The 21839-nt window shown below is 41.2% G+C and overlaps 2 protein-coding genes across 3 annotated transcripts; one reads left to right on the top strand and one right to left on the bottom strand.

Moving 5' to 3' along the window:
- Positions 1 to 2697: 2697 nt before the first annotated feature.
- prlhr2a (prolactin releasing hormone receptor 2a) lies at positions 2698 to 5468 on the top strand. The gene is made up of 2 exons (XM_030738358.1): positions 2698 to 3158; positions 4832 to 5468. The coding sequence occupies exons 1-2, from the start codon at positions 2698 to 2700 to the stop codon at positions 5466 to 5468; spliced, it is 1098 nt and encodes a 365-aa protein (XP_030594218.1).
- A 2810-nt stretch (positions 5469 to 8278) lies between these two features.
- rab11fip1a (RAB11 family interacting protein 1 (class I) a) lies at positions 8279 to 21617 on the bottom strand. Of its 2 annotated transcripts, XM_030738378.1 has the most exons (7): positions 21341 to 21617; positions 20885 to 21257; positions 14285 to 14721; positions 13212 to 14175; positions 10348 to 11997; positions 9841 to 9940; positions 8279 to 9599 (listed from the first exon to the last, which is right to left on the bottom strand). In XM_030738378.1, the coding sequence occupies exons 2-7, from the start codon at positions 21232 to 21234 to the stop codon at positions 9396 to 9398; spliced, it is 3705 nt and encodes a 1234-aa protein (XP_030594238.1). In that variant the 5' UTR covers positions 21235 to 21257; positions 21341 to 21617; the 3' UTR covers positions 8279 to 9395. The 2 variants fall into 2 exon arrangements, with proteins under 2 accessions (XP_030594238.1, XP_030594239.1); XM_030738379.1 differs by lacking the exon at positions 10348 to 11997 and having other exon boundaries at positions 20885 to 21617.
- Positions 21618 to 21839: the final 222 nt, after the last annotated feature.

Here is a 21839-nt window from a genome sequence, read left to right as displayed (position 1 = left end):
ACAGACGCTACTCACAGGTGACTGAGTGAGAACTGCATGCAGAATGAAAAGTGAGGCGAGTTAACCTGAATTGATCGCACTCAAAACACTCCAAGCTTTAAATGGACGGTTTGAAACCTCACACACACTGAATACAACAGCCACCGTTAACGTCACATCAGGATCCCCTCTGATCATCTGGTTTTAGGTTGTTGATTCAGAATCAATTTGCTAATGACAACATAAAGCTAGGATTGTTTTGCCTCTGCCCCAGCTTGTTAAACCGAGCCCGAGAGTGAGTTTGCACAAATCAAACGCCGTGCAGAGCCTCCACCCCTGATTACTCTCCACACAAAGGCCACTCAAAACTGACACATCACATTACGTCACCTTTTTGTATCAGTCTGCCCCTCTGTTCCTTTTACAAATACTTGCACCGACGGAGGATAGCTCAAGCATTAGAGCCATTAAGCCAGTATCCTCCGCTTATTCCAGGGAATAATCAGCCCTCTTGGCGTGAGCATAAAAAAAGTGGTACTGAAAATCATTCATGAGTAATATGCTACAGATAATGTATGCATTAATAAAACTGGTCAATTGGTAGCCTACTATAGCCTCTTGAAACTACAGGGGACCCTCATGGAGGAGAACATGCAGAATCTGAACTGTAAAGTCTCTTTAACCTATTGAAACGGCCCTTGCTTTGTAAATGCACTGCAGGTGTACAGTCTGCAGTCTTCCAAGGAGACGCGTCGGAAACTCCTTCCAACCTTCAGGGCTGTCACTCAAGTTTGGGGGCAGATATAAAGGCGAGACATCCCCGTGAGCCGGACTGCACCTGTTGATCGCCCGGCCGCACGCACGCAAGCACACACACTTAATTAATTAAAAGCGACTGCCGTTCTTACAGCGCACATTTATAGCGGTTAATGACAGGCTCGGGATGCGGATGCATGGCTCTGGTTGCTGCCCATAAACCTATATGCATGTGTTTGTGCGAGAATCTCTCCACCGGCGCACAGGAGCTCCGCGCTGGATGATTCGTGCGCTGATATCTGAACACTGAGGAAATCTACAGACGGTAGGTGCGATGCCTTGGCTTGAGATGCGGAATAAGTATGTTATATAAAATGAATTTGCCTAAGTCTAACTAAACTTAAAGTCAGCACGTCTAATATGAGAAGGACGAATTGATACAAACAGGATGCAAAACGCGTTTTTCTTTGGAAACAGTTTAAAGTTACTTGGGGGATTGTTTTTAATTGCTCAGTTTATCATCGGCATGTCCGACAGTTTTATAGCTGTCCGTCCACTTGCTTTATCTGCATCGAGGTACTCCAGAGCTGACCCCGTCTGCGAGACTCCAGATGCTGTAAATATTTCTAATGCCTTTAAATGGTAATATATTTTTTAAATGCATGAGATCACGTTACTGTTACCAGCTTGTGTTATTATTTATTTATTTTTACTTGGCACAACGAGTACGGGAGTGTCAAAATAGATTAATCAAAGAAATCAGGTCTTCTTGGCAAAGGAAATTGAATTGTGTGACAGAAATCTTTGCCCTATTTTTCTGTTACATTTTTTCTTCCCTTGGACACGCAATACATTCGTTTACTCTCATTCTATTCGTCAATTGATAAATAGCGGATTCACTATTCAATTTACTGGGAATCAAATGTTAGTTTTCTCTGTCCACTATTCACCGCAGACTATCTGATATTGTGGCGTCATTTCAGCTGCTGCAACCTACAGTGTCCAGATATAGAAATAATTAACTAAAGATCACAACAACAATAACTGGGGACATTTTCTAAAATCAAGAATGAGCCAAGGAAAAATGATAGTTTTAAAGCTGAATCAAGGTTTTAATTCTTGACTTAACAGTGGGTGTTCTGCACTGTTTACTTGAGATATTTTGATTGACTGCCATCTATACGCTGGACCCTCTGGCTATTTTTCTTCCCTGTAATATTTTTGGCTCCACTGTTGGTCTTACCTTCATCAACATGAAATTCACACAGAAGTTTGGCCAAATGTGCCCTTGCTGGGTGAGTTCAATATAGTGGTTAGATTATCCTGCTGTTATGTTGGCATAAATCATTTAAATTCCCTCACTTGGGTAACATATATACTGAAATAAACTGATTTAAGTGGGACCAACACCTCCTGTGCTGAGCACATAAACACTGAACATGTACAGTGCATGGAGAGATAATAGACCTGAGCAGGCGTGAGTCATGCAGCAGCATTTGCTTTGACATTCAGTGTTTTTATGGAAGTTTTGTTGAAATGACTAAAAGGCATGTGGCTCAATGAGAGAGGCAGCCAACTCGTCTGAGTTAGATTGAAGTAATAACGCCAGTTTTATCTTAGCTCCTGCATATAGTTAGTCAGTGAAGTGTCACTGTAGTCGAATAAAAGGAAGTTGCTGTCAGTGCAGTGGTTTTTGTCTTTTGTAGCAGTACGGAAGGAAAAAAATCATCTATTACAAGGACGAGAAAAATAATTTAACAGAGACTCACGAAGCTGCTCAGCTCATCAGCAGAATTGTAATAAAAGGGAAAATGTTCTCAATCACTTGGCCTATTCTTGTTTGTACATGTCTCCCTTGGCAGTATTTGACATTTCACTGTGCATGTTAATAATAATACATGTTGAACTGTACTTGACTCTATTTATGATGTCATCCCTCTAGGTTCACACCATCCTTTCAGGATGGAGACTTCTGGCAGTGGGTGGGCAGCTGAGCTCACTCCCCCATGTGTGACACAAGCTGTAAATGGGAATGACTCCGGTCAGGTGTTTGAGGTGGCGCTGCAGAACAGCTCCTCCAAACGCAGCCCCCAGTTTGTAGGCGTGGAGTTGCTGCAGTCTTTCAAGCTGCTCATCATTCCCTGCTACACTCTTGTGGCTCTGGTGGGCGTCTTTGGCAACTACCTGCTTCTCTATGTCATCTGCCGCACTCGCAAGATGCACAACGTCACCAACTTTTTCATTGGAAACCTGGCTTTCTCTGACATGCTGATGTGTGCTACGTGTGTCCCCTTCACGCTGGCCTATGCCTTCAACCCACACGGTTGGGTCTTTGGTCGCTTCATGTGCTACCTGGTGTACCTCATACAGCCAGTGACGGTGTATGTGTCAGTGTTCACCCTCACTGCCATTGGTGTGGACAGGTAAGTCACAATGAGTCAGTGAGTAAACCTCCAGCATCTCACCGACAGACAGCATATTGTGTGTCTGTGAGAAACAATGTGCAAAGAGAAGTTTTCAGCCTGAAGCATTTATAAAATGGTTTTTGTTACCTTTTATAAAATAAATCTAAACATAGCTTTACCTAACAATGACTCACTATTTCAACAGCTACTGTTTTGACATGCAGTTGCACGATAAACAGGAGTGTAATTGCCATTTTGATGGCCCAAGATCCCCTGCTGCTTGCTTCCTTGAATGGCTCTGACACACTAAATAGAATGGCGCCCTAACTGATTTTTATCAATAACACCTGTGTTTACCCTGCCGCGCCACACGTCAGACTGGCTGCTGTGTGAAAGACATGTTGAACAAGTCTCCAGCTGCAGATGCAAATGCACTTTGATGCAGTGCTTTTTTTTTTTTTTTTTATGTCAGCTGTAAAATCAACAAAGATTGTTTTCCTTCTTAAATGCGAACATGGCACGAGTTCTGAAATGGACTGTGTGAAATTTGCGTAATGTCTCAAAGGGGAGAGGACCCAAAACGCAGGACACGAGAGAAGGGTGAAAGTCCAAAATCCAAGACTTTAAATCAGGCTAGAGGTCATTCATAGGAGGTCAAGAGGCAGATCCCATGTCCCAAAAAAAGGCAAGACTGTTCATGAAGAGAACTTACAAGAAACACAGCAGCGTCCCAGTACATGCATTGTGGCAATACATCATGTAATTGTAGCATTACATTAGCTGGCTTGAACAAAAGTGTGCAACACCTACTTTAGGAATGTGCATCCATACCCTTCTCTGATGTCTTGCATTTTTTGGTCATCTCCCAAAATTTTACAGATAACAAAAAATTTACTACTTCTAGTTGCATTTGGAACTGTAGCTGGAAACTTTCTTCTGATTGGCTATCGCTCTCAAACACTAGATTTGACCAGCAAGTGGGTGGGGCTTCTGCGTTCACAGATAGAGCTGCGAGCGTATTATGACCATACTAGTGATATCTCACTCTCACTAACATCTTACAGATCAAGAGTAGGAAAACATGAATGTGACTTCAAATAAAACTGAGTGGCCTATAAGCTAAGAGCTCATCCTAAGCTAAGGATGAGCTCTTAGCTTATAGGAATTACTTGTACGCGCTGTGTTTAATGTCAACATCTGCTGTTGTTACAATGTATATATGACAGAGAATAAGGAAACAAATTTTAAACTACCCTACACGTCTGAAGAGATATTATGCACTAATTTTATCCTTTAAGTGGCATCTGTGTGTAAGTCTGTGAATGAGGACATTATGGTTGAAAGAAGATCTATCAGACCCTTATGCGTTTTTCATTCAGTAACCTAGCACACATAGTTTTATCTGTTCACCTTGGATACAGTGGCAGAGCTGAATTGGATTGATTATTTGTGAAGCTTAAAACATGATGTTACTTTTCTGCTGGGAACAGCCAATTTAGTATTGATGTTCTGCTTCCATTTTTCCAGCCTGTATAATCCATGGTGTTTAACAGCATATGGTAATTTGTGCACTGATTGTTGTTGCTCATATTGACTGGTAAATGTTTTGCTTTTATGCCATCTGCCAATTACATTTTCCATCATTTTTATATCCATTTTTTCCTTCGCTCCTTTGCTCATTTTCTTCGCAGATATTATGCCACGGTGCACCCTTTGAAAAAGCGGATCTCAGTCTTGGCTTGCACCTACCTTCTATCTGGGATCTGGCTGCTGTCCTGTTGTCTGGTGGCCCCGGCCGTGGCTCACACCTATCATGTGGAATTTAAAAATGAAGGCTTCATCATCTGTGAGGAGTTCTGGATGGGTCAGGAAAGGGAACGGCTGGCCTACGCCTACAGCACTCTCTTCATCACCTATGTCCTGCCTCTGTCAGCCCTCTGCATCTCTTACCTGTGCATCTCTGTCAAACTGCGGAACTGTGTCATACCTGGCCACCACACAGAGAGCCAGGCAGAGGCTCAGCGCATGCGCAAGCGCAAGACCTTCCGTCTGGTGTCCCTGGTCGTGGCGGCGTTTGGCATCTGCTGGATGCCCATCAGTGTGTTTAATGTCCTGCGTGACATTGACATCGATCTGATTGACAAGCAGTACTTTCTCCTCATTCAGCTGCTTTGCCATCTGTGTGCAATGAGCTCATCCTGCTGCAACCCTTTCCTCTACGCCTGGCTGCATGACCGCTTTCGAGCTGAGCTTCGCAAAATGTTCACATGCCGCCGTCGCATTGGCATCTCAGCCAACAACTGCGCCACAGCCAGCGTGGTGTTGTGAAGCTCCTGTATTTTTCTGATAAAGCTCTGATAACATCCAGGTAATCAGAATAAGACAGGCCTAGACATAGATAGGAGGATAGGAATCTTATGTATCATAATCCAGGTTTTACCCAGCAGCCAGATGATTAACAAAATAAATTAGTGGCCCAGTTTCAAAAATGGCCCTGTGTTGTTGACCAGAAAGCGAACCTCTGATATAGCATTACACTTCAGATATATGCTCCATGCCAGTTTACGCTTATCTTGTCAAACTCTCCAAGACTGTGTTAAACAATCTTGGAGGGGGTGTGAGAGGTTGGCTAAGGAACGGAAAAGAAATGTACTGCTACCGATAGCAGAGCTATAGTAACTACAGAGGGACAAAGTTAATGAGCCGTACCATAAAGATATAAGAAAGAGTTGTTGAAGCTGGGTTAAGAAGAGAGATGATGATCAGTGGTGGTAGTGCCACTTCATTCCGAGAGAGCACTATAGATGTGATGTTTGCTTTGAGAGTGTTGATGGAGAAGTATAGAGAAGGTCAGAAGGAGCTTCACTGTGTATTTGTGGCTCTAGAGAAAGCATGTAACAGGGTGCCAAGAGAGGAATTGTGGTACTGCATGAGGGAGTCAGGAGTGACAGAGAAGTATGTGAGGGTGGTGCAGGACATGTAAGAGGACAATGAGATAGTGGTGAGGTGTGTGGTGTGAATGACGGGGTTTAAGGAGGGGGTGGGATTACATTAGGGATCGGCTCTGAGCCCCTTCTTATTTGCAGTGGTGATGGACAGGTTGATAGACGAGGTCAGGGAGGTCCGTGGAGTCTGTGATATTTGCAAAGGACTTTTTGATCTGCAGTGAGAGCAGAGAGCATGTGAGAACCCGGTGATTTGTGAATGAAGGATAGCAGCAAGAGAAAGTTTAAAGTTTTTATGGAAAGTTTAAAAGATGGTAGTGAGACCTGCTATGATGTATAGTTTGTAGATGGGGGCACTAACAAAAAGAAAGGAGGCTGAGCTGGAGGTGGCAGAGTTGAAGATGTTAAGATTTTCACTGGGAATGACCAGGATGGCCTGGATTAGAAATGAGTACATCATAGGGACAGCTCAGGATGAGGAGTTTAGAGGCAAAGTTAGAGAGGCAAGGCTGAGATGGTTTGGACATGTGCCGAGGAGGGATAGTGGATATATTGAACAAAGGATGTTGAATATATAGCTGCCAGGCAGGAGACAGCTATATATTCATCCTCCTTCACTACATGAGATGTAGTGAAGGAGGACGAGCAGTTGTGTGACAGAAGAGGATCCCAGGGAAAAGGCAAGATGGAGGCAGATGATCTGCTGTGGTGACTTCTAAAGGGAGCAGTTGAAAGAAAAAGATTTTTATTGAACTTATGTTCTGTATCATTTAGATCTTTTTTAAAAAGAGACAACTAGGAATTGTTAATATTAAGAATATAAATTTAGAATCCTAAACATATACTGTATCACAAACATACAGTATTGCATTTATATATTTACATTTTAGAGAGATTGGTCCCAACTCATTTATTTAGAATCCAAACAGCACAGGCTGCAATTGTTCAGATTCTTATTGTTCCTCATTCCTGAAAAGTGTGAAATGTAAACATTTCAGGGCTCCAAATTGTTCACAGTGCTTAGATCTGAAAACATAATGTAATTCACCCAGTTATTGCTATAATAATCAAGGTGTGTTTTCTTAATTGGTCTTGTGCTCAAAACATGGTAAATTTTGCAACTTTTTTCAGCCTTTAAAAAAACAAACAAAAAAGTGTTACTGGACTTGGAACCAAATCAAAAAAAAAAAAAAAAAATCTACAATCTTTGCCGATCTAAACTTGTTAAAGAAATCTCAACATGCCTTTCCTTTTGATTTCTTTTAAAATCAAAGTAGATCACTTCCAAAACTTGGAATGAGCCATGAAGGCTTTGAGATATATTGCCTTTTACCTCTAGGGGGCGCCACATGTGTGAAAAGTTCATATCCCAAAGTTGGCCGCCATGCAGGGTCATAACTGTCAGTACCTAAAACTGGGTGTGATCGCTTAAAGTTGGCATGCTTCAGTAGCACAAATATACACTTCAAAACATTTCATAGTTCGAACTTAGAAATAAAAATCATCCTTGAGTGTTTTTTTTTTAATGTTTTAAACATTTTCCTTTTCTGTGTAAATAAATTCTCCAGTTTTGCACACGTGACTGTCATTGCCTCAGCTTGTGTGGAATCCCAAGTTTTCCCCACCATCTCTGCGAATCCTCAGATGGCCAACTCCGACTTGGCAAATTCACAGCAATGTTCAAGTGCTTATTGAGATCAACAGCTGCTGATTGTTCAAGTGCTCGCCATCTGCCTGGACCTTGATCATTGCAGCTCAAAGCCATTTTGTGCCATTTAAAATGTAAAGCCTGGAAACATCTGTACACTTCTTTTCTTGCGGTGCAGCTATGGCTACGGACCCATTTACATTTGTTTTTGACATTCTGCTTTAAATGCTAAGAACAACGCAAAAGACTGATAATACTGTGAAAAAATAAACATGTTCAAATGCCTAAAAGACTGCGATTGTGTACAATAAAACATGCTATGTATGTTGCCATGGCTACATTGGTTTCTCATCCTTGAGGGTATGGAGATGAGGAGCATAAAATGAATCTGCCAGAAGTTAGAAGACACAGAACATCTGGAGTTCTCAATGCAATTAGTACCTCCCTGGAGAGGGAAATCATAATTACGCATATATTTCATTTAGATGTGTGGTATATTTCTTTCAAACACACACCGATGGTGAATGACCACAGGTACAATCCGGTGGCATAATTAGAGTCTTTATTTGAAGTAAAAACAGTGCTCAGCATCACTGCTTTCAGACATTTACATCAGCGGTAGCATTACAAACAGTGAATGGATCAGACTGTACATTCAGTGAGCGCTCACTCCAGAAAAAGAACAAATCATACATAATAAAAAAAAAAATAAAAAAAAAAGGCTGGAAGGCACAGTTCTGGACACACTGATTAATATTGCTATCATTTCTGCCAAGCTATCATCAAATAGGTTTAGTTTGTAAAGGCATCATTAGTGAAGTTCAAACACAAAGATAAGGCTAGTTATTACTAAGATGAGCTTTTTACTTTTTCTCTGATCTCATTTTTTTTATTTTACAAAAGACAACAAAAAACATCACAGTGATCAAAGTTTCTTGTTAGTTTAAGTAGAGCTGGATTCTGCGGCATGACTTGCATAATATTTTAAATATTAACACAATGGAGACACAACTGCTGTAACTCTATGAGATTCAAAATATGCTCAGAACATAGCAGCTGCTTGGTTTTAGTCATTGCTGGTTTTCTATGTAAGACCTCTCTGAAGCAACAATAGGCACAGTGTCTTTGAGGGCTGGATATCCAGGTGACATTCATATGTGGTGAGTACAATGTAATGACTGTGGTTAACTGGTTTAAAAATAAAATGCATGCTTTCATAAGGATGACACGAGAAAATAAAAATAAAGGCTTTAGTGGTGGAAGAAAAGATGCATGAATGATTAATGTGATTAATCACCACACAGGAAAAGTTAAAGGGTGCCCAGTGTATAGACTTAAAAAACCTGTGCTTTTAAAGCTTAAATCCAGGGTTCATTACTCATACTTATGAACATATTATGCAAAGAGTTCCAGTACCTTAGTGTCAAGACAAATACATTCAATTTTTTAATTTAAAGATTTCTTGCTTGCTTGTTATTAATCATAATGTTGTCACTTCAGAGACAACACTCCTGCACTCTCAAATGTATTTATTTGTTTCTGAAACTAAAAAAGTGCATAGGCGCTAAGACCTTAATAGAGACACTGTCTTATAATACAGTACATACACAAACAGGAAACAGATATAAGTCCTTAAGCGGAGCTCTTCCAGGACACATTCCTTTACACTGGCTTTTCAGCATTGAGGGACTGCAGGATGCTGGGTTTCTCCTCAATGACGCGGACCAGCAGGTTGTCTATGTATTCCTCGAGCTCAACAATCTTGGCGTCCTTCTTGGTAAGGTCAGCCTGCTGCTTCACTACCATTGTGATCAGCTCCTCCTGAGTCAGCTGAGTATAAGGTCCACTTCCCATTGAGTCTATCATCTAAATGAAAAGATGATAATATGGTAAAAGCTTGTTTAATTAAAATGTATTGATGGATTCATTTAGCTAAACAAAGGAAAAATCACTTTTAGAGCAGACTGCCAGAAGATCGAGATGTGTAAAATCCATTTGCCTCAGAGCAGAAACAGGCATTTATTTTTTCATAATGTCACTTTAAAAAGAGGCACAACGTAGACTAGTTAAGTTAAGCTGCCAGTATATTATACCAACATCGCAGTACCTTTATCTTCCCTGGTGTGCTGTCCCGGACCTTTATCTCTTTATCTCTAGCATGGGTGCTCTGGCTCTCTGATGTGCTCATAGGCTTCACGGGATGAGGCCTGTAAAAAAAAAAAAAAGGCATAAATTACTGTATCAGCCTGGAAGCTTACTAAGCAAGTAGAAGAAGAGGTACAGAAACCCCACAGAAAATGATCAAGAAATATTTTGTGTAGGAGAAAAATAATTTAATGTGTGTGTGTGTTCCTTTTTCATTTTCCACATTATGCCATTGTGATAAAAGTGCATCATTAAATATTTAGATTGAAACCAAGCGTGAAGAAAATGTCCAAGAAATCACAGCAAAGAAAGAAAAAAAAAAAAAAAAGCCACAACACCACAAGGTAAATCCCAACAACTTATTTGCCTCCCAGTCCAACAGCACCATGTGCAATGCATCATGTTCAGAAGCAAATCAAGATCAACAGTCCTCAAAGACCAACTTTGAAAATAGCCTAGTCAATCTCACCTGCGTGAATTTATGGCTAGCCCGCTTCCATTGCTATTCTGAGTACTGACATGCTGAACATCAGAGGGTGAGACCCATGCTCGCAAAGGTTCCTTTCCCCCAGACAAGCTTTCTGGTTCCTCCAGAACTACTTGAAGAGGCTGTAAGGTTTCAAAAAAGTTTTTGGCTCCAAAAAGATCCTCTCCTTCACTGAAACTGCTCTGTGTTTTAAAATCGGTGTGAGGCTGCAGCGGGTCATCTCTGAAACTCTGATTGGCTGTGGGTGGTATTTGTTGCGAGGGTGCTGTGGATGGGGGACTCTTCTTTCCTCTTTGTGAATTCTTCCTTTGAAAAGCAGGACTGTCTAGTTTTGACTCATCATCCATTTTCCTTGACTCGTTCTGTTTGCTTGAATCACTGCCATTAAAACTAGCAAAGGGATCTGATAGTTTTTGACTGAAAATTTGATCAAAATCATCTTCCGTTATTCTTTGATCTTGAGATGTCGGCTCTTTCCGTGCATTGAGAGTAAAAAGTGAATCTTCTTTGTTCTGCTTCTGCTGTGCCCATGGATCTCTCAAAGGGAGATCAGTACTGGGGAATGGGTCCAGCTCTACAAAGTTCTTTATATTTTTGTCCATGGCGCTCACACTTGAATTAGATACTGCTGAAATGTTACTGCTCACAGGTTGTTGTTCCTTTGTTGGCTCGTTGGCACTTGACCTTTGTCTGGGTTTAGCTGTGGGTGCTTCTTTATGCACGGTGGCTTGCGCTTTCCTTTGATCACCTGAAGGAATTTTATCCATTGGGCTTGGTGTTCTGGGTGCAGGTGCGGGTGCGGGTGAAGGTTGCAACGCCTTTCTCGCACCATCTCCGGATGTCCCTCTGCTTGAGGTGTCAGTTCTTACAGATGCTGGGGCTGCAGGTTTACTAGGGGTCACTGGAGATTGTTGAGAAACACTGAGGCTTTTTTTCTGACTGAAATCTGTTGCTGAGTGAGAAAGTGGAGATGCTGCTTGTTTAGGAGGAGTTGGGGCTGGTGCTTTTTTTGTTGACACAGGTTTGGTCTCCTGAGGTCTTGTTTGGGAATGCCTCATGGTAGGGCTCTCCTGTGATACAGAAGACCTAGGACTTGGTTTGTACTCCACTGGATTATCCACACTCACCTCTGGACCCATGAGTACAGGTGAAGCATCCCTGTGCTTCTGATTGACCTCAGCAATTATATGATCCCATTTAGTCTGTCCTTGGACTCCATGTCTCCTCTGAGGAAAGAGGGTTTCATAATCAGGAAGTGGTATAGATTTCTTGCCTGGCTGTGGTTCTTCTGGTTCTTCATAAGCAGGATTCTGAATCTCTCTGACAGGAGCAAGATTTCCTTTGGTTTGGGTCCCATATGAGGGTGGCAGGAGAACCCTTCTCTTCTGATCTCCCATGGTGGGTGAAGATCGCTCAGATCCCACAGGCGACAAATTCTCTGTGTTGCCACGAGGAGAACCAGATGGGATTTGACTCTTATTTCTCGGAGTTAAAGATGAGTGGAGGCTGGAGAAAGTATCGGGGGACCCAGATGGGACACTGGGGAGGGTGGACTCAGAGTTGGCTGGGGAAGGACACAGCTGACTGGGGTTTTGGAAATCAGCAGGTTCAGGCTCCAAAGATTGAGCCAATCTGCCAAGGAGTGAAAACAAAGGCCTACAGGTCATTACTGGCACCCTCAATTTCACCAGTATACAACCCGTCACCAATTTAACCAGCAGATAACAAGTCAACAAGATGGTAACACATCTAATAAATTCCCATCTACATTTTGGCTCAGATAATGTACTGTAGCTCTTATTTAAAACAATCAATAAACGCTTCACAACTTCAACTTATGAAGTTGAACTCATAAATTTATGATTTATGACAAAAACTGTTACAGATTTGTAGTGAAATGGACTGCTAGCATTATAAAGTATTATAACATATTTTCTCATAAATTAGTCCACTGTTCAATGACCAACATACAGATGAAGCAGTTCATATTTACAAGTTTTCAAATTACTGTAACAGTGTAATGACTGTCCACAACAATGAGATCATCCTCCTTAGATGTTACATGTATGCAGACCAAACACTGCAACAAAATGTAAAGGGAAAAAAACACAACTAAATGATGTAAGATCTTTCATTGCCTGAATCTCTGAACATTTTGGAAATCAAAGACTATTGCAACAATAGCAGCAATAAAAAGCTCAGTGACCTACCATTATGATTCAGATATAAAAATTCCAGTCCAATCCAGTCCACAAACACTGATACTAAAAAAATACTAACACACTCTAAAAGAAAAAAAAATCTAATCAACCACAGAAGGCAACACTAAGACCTGATCACTCCTTATGAACTATGTTCAGTCTACAACTTGTTCCACAACATGTTCACACACTAAAACCCCACCCACATACTAATCTGTACACACCAAACCGGTTCCACAGGTTCGTCGGCCATTAGAGGATGGCGTTTAGAGTTTTGGTAACTCATGACAAAAGCAAAATCAAATAAGAAGGTTATGAATTTCCAGGTTTCAGTGTTGATAGACATGATGCACAGCAAAACTGAATAAAACATGCTTTGGTCTTTTTTGTGAATGGGCAACAATGAAGAGGAATTTTTTTAATTTTTTTTTATTTTGCAGTTAGTGTCGGGCTTCCTTTACTTAAAGGCAGTATGTGCAAAATTTCACTTGCAAGAATATTCAGTTCCATTCAAGCATAATGTGACTACAAGCAACCAACAGCAACACCAGGGTCAGAACCTAACGTGATGACATCATGACGTACATTTAGTGCAGAGTGAGCAGATGAAAGTGCTTTGTGCAGTGTAATAAGAAGAAGGCCTACCTGGGTTTGACTGCAGACACTTTTGCAGTGCGGTTGAGGAAGACCATGGCAGAGGAGGGTTGTGGCTTGCTGCTGGATATCTGATGATCATCTGAGATTGTATTGCTGCTTAGAGAAACATCTGAGCTGAGGGGAATGTCCTCAAACGGGTTGGTGGAACGATGGGAGACGGGTTGCTTTGGATCTGGTGCATCCAAACTAGTTGCTGGAGTCGGAAGCTGTTCCTCTTTAGCTTGTTGCTGGACCTCTTCCTTTTTCTCCTCCTTCTTTCTGATCATTCCAAACAGGGATGACAGCCTATCACTCATGGACGCCTCCTCCTGACGCTTCTGCTCCTCTGCTCGGTGACGCTCCTCCTCAAGCCGCTGATTTTCTGCTGCTTCCATTACTTTGCGTTGCTCTTCTTGCTTTCTCCTCGCTTCCTCTTCCATCTGTTTCTTCCTTCTGGCTTCATCCTCTTGGAAGCGCTTTTTTCTCTCCTGTTCCTCTTGCTGTCTACGTTCCTCTTCTTCCTGCAGCCTCTTAAGCTGTGCCTTGTGTTTCACCTCTTCCTCCATCCTCTTTGCTTCTGCTATGCGCCTTTCTTCTGCTTGCCTTCTTTCCTCCTCTTGATGGTGCTGTTGTTCTTGTGAAGCTCTATCTGTGGAGTCTCTGGAGCTTGAAAAATCTGTGGACTCATGCTTAGAGGACGGGACAGATACACTTTTGAAGGGATCTGCAGAGAAATCAGAAGTGTGTTTGTGGACATCCTCAACAGAGCCTTGGCCTGAACTGTTCAGACTGAGTGTAGATCCACTCTTGGGTTCTGTTTCCTCTGCATACACATGGCTGCCATTGATGCACAAGTTATTCAGGTCACTGTTGCTCTGCTTAGAGCGGCCAAGCAAGGAGAAAGGACCCAAAGACACCTTGCTGTCAGAGCTGCCGGTTCGTTTGTGTCCCAGGAATTTGAATTTCTTCTTAACTGTGGGGGGAGAGACAGTGAGGCATGACATCATTGTTGACATGCAAAACAACATTACACAACTTGCCCTGGCAACAGTGCAGTAAACAGAAAATAGAGGTTAAATTACCATCAGGAGAGTCTACATTGAGGCCAGATGAGCGGCTGCCACTCAGAGATGAATTCTTCTCAGGCAGAGTCCCCAGTGTGGACATGGACTGTGACATGTTACGCTGCAAGTTTGATTTGGGGGCAAAGAGGGTTTTGAGCTTAGATTTCTTTTTTGCTTCTGGAGATTGGCTGAGTGACTGCGCATCAGCCTCGCCCTCACTGTCTGTGAGGACCCGGCTGACAGAGGGTACAATTGCTGATGCCGAGTCGGAGAAGCCGTCCTTTTTCTTTCCACGGACTTTGTCCTTCAGCTTGGAGATGCGGGAGCGTGGTTTGTCCTGCATGGAAAGGTCAAACATGCTAGCTGACATGTTGTTTCTCATAAACTGGATATCCAGCAGCACCTCCCCTCGTGCCTTGTCCTCTTTTCCGGTCTTGTCCACCAGCTTGAACCATCTGCAAATGTCAGAAATAATGAACCACGTGAGAAAACTGAATTCTTAACAACTTAACACATACCAACACACACACATACATGCACACACACATTTTTCTTTTGGGAAAGGGGGGGTGAAACTGAAATACTATTGCAAATTTATTCAAAACTTCTACTTTATTCTAAAAATTCTAAAAAAAACATTTTCTTCTGTTGCCTTAATACTCCTTCATACTTTAACCCTGAGTCACCATTCTTATTCTCTAACCTGTATAAGTTCCTCACTGTGCAAGTCAACTTTTTTTGTTTTATGTAATTATCAACCTATTTCCACACAATAACAAAAATATAATAGAAAATATACATAGAAGTACTTTCAAAATAGGTTTTTGAACAAGGAGAAAACACTCTTAATTGTCGCAAGCCTTGTTAGTCCATTAAGTCCAAATTCTCACATGCACTGCATTAGAGACACACAAAAGGAATGATTGCAATAATATGGCAATCCACCAAAAAGTTTTGTTTTATTACAGTGTGAATGTTTAAGTTATTTATTGTGCTAAATTTAATACTTTCTTTGACTTCAGCTTCAGAAATGTTCTGTAGCACTTCGCTGTCATTTTTGGGGTGTTGGTCAAAACATGTTTTTGGTCGTGAAATTGATCTTTTATGGACTAATCTGACCCAAAAGAATCACTTTAGCTTGGCTTGAATAAAGTTTTATGAACGACACACATGAAAGAAGAAAAAAAAAAAGCCTGATCCTGAACAAAAATGAGCAGGTTCCCAACACCTGTGACCTCAAACACTTCAGCTTTGTTGGCATTTGTCTGCTGATTGTTAAACCTGAGAGTCATAAGTGTCATTAACTGGTGTACAGCTGGTTTTAGTTCCTGTTGGGAGTACCATGCCAAGCGCAGATAAAGCTCAACAATTACAGCTTTGTTCTGGCTCCCCCATCATGTCCTCTCTGTTGTACAGGATCAGCTCTTATTGTCTATAAGGGAAAGGTAAGAGTGTTCTGGAGAGGCCAGTTTAAAAGCAAGCCAAAACAAGCAGTTAGCGCCGCTGCATACTGTTGCTCTGTTATTCAAAGCAAAGACATTATAAGGGGTATAAAGCCTTTGCTCAAAACCTTGTTATTATTAGATGTGCTAATCGTTTAGCAGACGCACCCATTTTGTTGAGCCTTTCCCCTCTTTAACCTTTTTGTTTCACAGCACATTCCTCTAACAGTTTCACATGAAGTAAAGGTCACAGCTTGATTTTATTTATGCAGCATTATGTGGATCTTATTAAAGTTCAATCTGTCCTTGCATAATATAAATTGGGGTCACAAAAGCTATCTATTACCACACAACTCTTTGCGTAGTCCTAATCAGGCACCAAATCTGCAATTTAAATGAAGATCACAGTCACCTCATTTATTTGTCATGTAGCAGACATGCAGACGGACTTTTTTTGTGGGGAAAACAGCTAGGAAACAAGCATGGGAGTGAAACAGCATTCCTCAAACATGCAGGGAGCTGCTGTGAAGCACGTGACGTAATTAAAGTTAAGCTGACTCTAATTCAAACATTCCTCATCTCCCACCCTAAACCAAGAATGCCAAAGCAAACAATTGTTAACCGAGACAAAGCGCAAGGACACGGCGACAACACTTTCACAGGTCAGGCAAGAAATAGCTCTGTATTCTTGTCTTCATCAAATACACCAGGGTGTGCACTAAGATGACTGCAAAGACACCATGCATTATACAAGTATTAACCAGCTGTCGAGTTGTTCCAAGTTCTGCATTGTTTGCACAGATATATAAAGCCTCCTCCCTGACAGATGAGCTCACTGGTCTTGCTGGACAGGTTTCCCTGTTAAATGTTGATAGCTTCTCTTTCGTGTGTAATGATTAACAAACACGCTTATCCTGTGAACCAACACCAGCCAATGGGGAGGATTCAGCCAATAATAATAATAAAATAAAAAAAAAGACAAGATATAAACACAGTAAAATAGGCTGAACTTGGCTAAAAATGTTCCACATCTAGTCCCGTTAAAATAGTCTGCAGGAAAGTTTAGTCTGAAATCAATATTAGGCGATTCTAAATTTATGGGTGGGAAGTGCTTCAGCACCACTGTTGTGCTCTTTGTGACTCAGGTGTCTGAACACATGACCCAACCCTGAGAACTGGCTCTGCGGCAGTTGGAACTGGTCAAACATTAGGTCTGCATGATATGATATGGCAGTGTGCTAAAATTGTTCTATGCTGCCATGATGACATGACATGCAACAAATATACAAATACTGAATTGTGCATATAAGCTTTAGAGTTCAACTCAGTGGTTCCTGTAGTTTGTGGGGGTTCTCTCTTCTTCTGTGAGAAATTATTCACCAGCCACGAGTATGAATATAATAATTTACCTATGGTAAATTTAGAATCACCAATTAACCTAACCACAGTAACGGTATGGTTTTGGACTGTGGGAGAATGATTCACTGAGGCAATGTTTGAACATGAATATCTCAAAAACTATTAAAGGTAAAAGCCTGAGATTTTCACAGAAACATGTAGAATACTTTTAACGTGAAATTGTTAGTCACAAAAACGAAGAATATGCCATTTTCAGTCAACTTTGATGCTTTCAAACATCAAAATAAACGCTGACACCGATGGGGATATCCTAATGCGGTTCATGAAAATATAAAATAAATGTAGAAGTCAGGATAACATTACAGGTCCGTTTCATAATAGAAAAGCCTTCAGCAGACATCTTAATACTTTCTGAAAAATTATTTTTGCCTAATTGCTAACTTGGAAGCCTTGCCCTGAACATTTATCCAAATACTTTTAGTCACCCCTGAATTAGTAAGGAAATGACACATATTCCAGTTCGTGTTGCACATCTTTGAAGAGACAGACAAATGGACAAACAGGCAGTATGTTGCAATATCCTCCCGCTTTATTTTACGCGGGAGGATTAAAAACTACAGAACACAGTCACTGTCAGTCGTCTTGTCCTCATTACTCTGATGCTCAGATTGGTGTACTGCTGCAGGTATTGCTGCTAGAGCGAGAGAGAGAGAGGGGCAGTTGCTGTAAGCCTGAAGCTATGAATCTGTCAAACTTAAAGATATGTTGCAAACTAAACTAGCAGTTTGTTTATTTTTGCATGTTCTAAATAACTCATACCAGCCCAACAAGCTGTGGTTGTGTATAGCAGTTACAGATGGGAGCACCTGAAATAACTGCTTTTTTTTTTTTTCCCTTTTAACTTACAGTGTTTATGCTTCCCAAAAAAGGGGTTTGATGAAAGACTCTTGTTGGATTTTTTTGTTTGCAAAGGTTTTGATTGCAATCATAATAACAAACACAGTTATCAAGAACTCTAAAAACAGTATACCACTTCACCGGGGCACAGTCTCCACCACCTCCTCACTGCTCACTAAGTGTGTGTCAGCGACGAGAGGCTGCAGCTACAGGCAACAAAACACAGAACAGTCAGTACCAGTATTTTTTTTTAATGTCTCAGGCACTGGGTGGGTGGGGGACAAAAGCAAAAGCTAGAGCACCACAAATAAGTCTTTTAAATGTAAACTGATCTAATGTTATCCAGCTGATGGGGGTGCATGTAAATAAAATGATTTTTCTTTGAGTTTTAGGCAGTCTTTTGTGATTTGTTTATCATGTATACTCATATTGGTCAGGACTATCCGATAATATTTATCTAAAACAGTCTAGAGCTAGAAGAAACCCATTCTGGGGTTCTATTTGCCCTCTCATGCTCTCCGTGTGGAAATGTAGCTGCCTGAGATCTCACCCTTACTGCCTCTGTGGAGACAAATGAAAGCAGCATTGAGCTGGTAACTGCTTGATGTTTTTAAAATGCAAAAACTGCATAAATAATATCTAGAGATGAACCTATTAGCTGAAACCTGGACAATACATTCATCATTTAAGCTGAGTGTTTCAGCACAACTTTCAACCACTTGCAGGTTTAAGCTTTTAAACAGCTGGGATTTCCTGCTTTGTCCTTTGTGACAGTAAACACTGGGTTTAGGACAATAGGGTGTAAAAATAACCATTACTTGTAGCTCGAGCATATTGCAGTACAGCTCAATGTCCATTACTCGTGAAAATTGAAGTTTCAGAGGATCTTTGAAAGAAACAATCTGGTATATTAATATAATAAAAATTTTATTCATGGAAAAAAAAAATGAAGCTGCAAAAAGGAGTAAATCCAAGTAAATTCTTAAACTGAATACTTGATCACTGTCAATAGTAAAATAAATAAATAAAAATAAAATCAATTTGCCAATCTCAAGATGTGTGGCCTTGAAACCTAATTTCATCTCACTAGACTGTTTTGTATTAGAGGGAAAGTATCAGGTTCTATTTCAGCTGGAAAACTAAGCCTTCAGTGTCACACCCTGTATCAGCACAACAGGGGAGCAGGATAGTAATCTAACACCACACACTTCAAAGGAAAACCAGCAACATCCAATACCCCTGCATGCATTCTGGATCTTACAGAACAGGGAGAGCAAGACAAGGCAAGAGAACAAGGAGCTCAGATATGAAATGGAAACTGCTAGGAATGAACTTTTGACATTAACAGGGAAAAAAAAAAAACTGAGCAAACATAAGATAACATTTCAGATATGATGGTACAATAATCAAGAGCATGAGGTCATTTCAGAACCATATCAACTCCCCTTGGCTAAGCAATTACCAAGAAGTTGCAACCTTTGCCTCACTTGTTCATACATTACCAAAGGTCATGCTGCGAAAGCTTTACTAATTATCCCAACATAAACCATCTTTATTTTTAACATTTATTTTACATAGGAGGGTGTGCAAAACAACTCAACACTAAAGCCAGGTTTTAATCACGAGTCATGCTACACTCACGTCACACCCATGCTGCGTCACGCCACAGATGTCAGCACGATTCATGTAATGCTTCTGGGTGTGAGCAGACAAATTTTAAACTAGTAAACAGCCTTGTGGAATGCCCAGCATTAACGACACCTAAGTGACTTTAAGGTAGGCCTCCATCATCAAGCAGTAGCAGTTAAAGTTGCCAACATGCATGCAGGGTTGGACCAATGATGGCTGACAAGCAAAGGAAAGAATTATCTCATACAATTTTCCCAGCAAGGCAGTGCTGTTTTGTTTTTTTTGTTTTTTTTCAAACCAGACACAAAGAACAAAGGAAGAGGAAGAGGACAGAAACTCCACCCATGGTCATGTTTAATGTTAATAGCAAACCAAAACAAATGCCATCAAAACACTAAATTATTCAAGTATGTCTAGAAACTCATCTTCTCCAGATAAGCCCTGCAGTTGCAAGCTCAGTAAAGCAATAAACACAAAGGCTAGGATATTAGTCACTGCACATGCCAAAGGACTCTCCTGAGTTTTCACAAAATGAAATTCTCAGTGACTTTTCATCAGTGCTGCTGCTTTACTACAAACATTTACACAGATTCTCCTCGAATTCCTTTTAATTGGATACAAGCTAACCTGGTGTTTCATCAAATGGTAGTAAAATGTTTCATACTTTGTGCTGTTACCATGTTAGTAAACTAGATCATCAGACAGGGTTTTATAAACCACATTAGGTATGTTAATGGCTTCTTAGAAGAGCTGAAACAAAGTTCAATTCTATAGCTGAGGGGCAAAAATGCAATTTAACTATCCAGTGAATTTGAAAGTTAATGTACACCACTGGAATTACACTGTGACATATGAAAGGTTAGCCACAATAAAACTGGTGCCACTTTGGCTGTAACATTTTTGAGATGCCAGCTCCTTTAAAGTCTGTTTGGCTTCATCCCCTCAGTGGGAAATGGGGGTCTCAGCACAATATAGAGTTAAATTAATACCAGTTAGAGAAAGGTGTGTAAACCAACCCGATATCAGGTTACCTACCTCTTCCTAGAAATAATACAATTAACCCAGCCTTTAAAGTTTTATGGTCTTGGCTACATCACATGACGCTCTGAAACGAAAGCTACTTGGATGGACATTTTTCATTCTGCAGTGCTCCTAAGGATGATGCTGCTACTGAAACCCAGACTCATTATAAACGTAAAGAGGACTTATTCACACACTGTCAGAATGGGTGCCTAATGGGTGCCATCCCTAACCAATGGTGAAACAGGAAAATTGCTCGGCTGTCACTTACTCTGTCTTTTTGCGAGACTTGTTGTCATAATGCTCCAGCAGGTTTATCACAGCTTGGCCCAAGAACTTGTCCAGCCCCACTTGGGCACGGTGCATTACTATGATATACAGCGTACAGCGCTCAGCGTTTCCCGGGTGGAAGAGCGGCAGGTCGAACGAAGCCTCTTCTTTCCACACCGGATCGATACTTTTCTCAGCCACGGAGGTAGAAAACTTGTCTTTGGCCACCTGGATGATGGTGTAAGAGTCGTTGGTGCCATTCTTGCCCTTGACACGCAGGTTCCGAGCCTGGTGCACCGTTACCTGGACACTCGTAGGATACCACTGCTGGCTCTGGTCGCCCAGAGACATCGCTAAAGTCCGTCAAGCTTTACCTAAAGTTAATCAGAACTGTCACGAAAAATACCTCAATAAAACAGACAACCGGTTAACCTTTTCTTGAACTCGGTTTGTTCACCTTCGGCGTCCTCTGCGGCTTTAGGTGTTGGTTACCTAGCTTGACTTCAGTTCGGGAAGCTCGGTTTGGTGTCGTAATACTTCTCCCTCCTCTTCGAGAAACAATGCTTCAACCTCTCATAACATTTGAGTTCAGTTAACACTCAGTTTACCATTTATCCGCTAATACCAGCCTGGTTAAACCAACCAGGACTGTAGTGCGACTAAATCCTTCAAGAGGCTTTTTATAAACACAATTCTTTCCACCAAGTTGAATAGTTTACTTCCCTGATGTAAGGAGTTCCCACCCATACTCTGCATATAGCTCTCTGATTGGCTATTTTTTCTGTCGCTTATAAAAAGTCAGTTAGTGATTGGAAAGCAGAGGAGGAAGGCGGTAGGAACTCGTAGACCGTTAACCAGCACTGACAAACACTGACCAGGAATCAGTTTACCCTGGGAAAAGTCATGGAAGACTAAAACAGGTCGACATTTACCACCGAACTGAGTCCAGTGACGGT

The sequence above is a fragment of the Archocentrus centrarchus genome, chromosome 9, assembly GCF_007364275.1.
Source record: "Archocentrus centrarchus isolate MPI-CPG fArcCen1 chromosome 9, fArcCen1, whole genome shotgun sequence".
Taxonomy (NCBI): Eukaryota; Metazoa; Chordata; class Actinopteri; order Cichliformes; family Cichlidae; genus Archocentrus; species Archocentrus centrarchus.
Note: the sequence above shows the minus strand (reverse complement) of the source record. Positions and strands in the feature narration are given on the sequence as shown.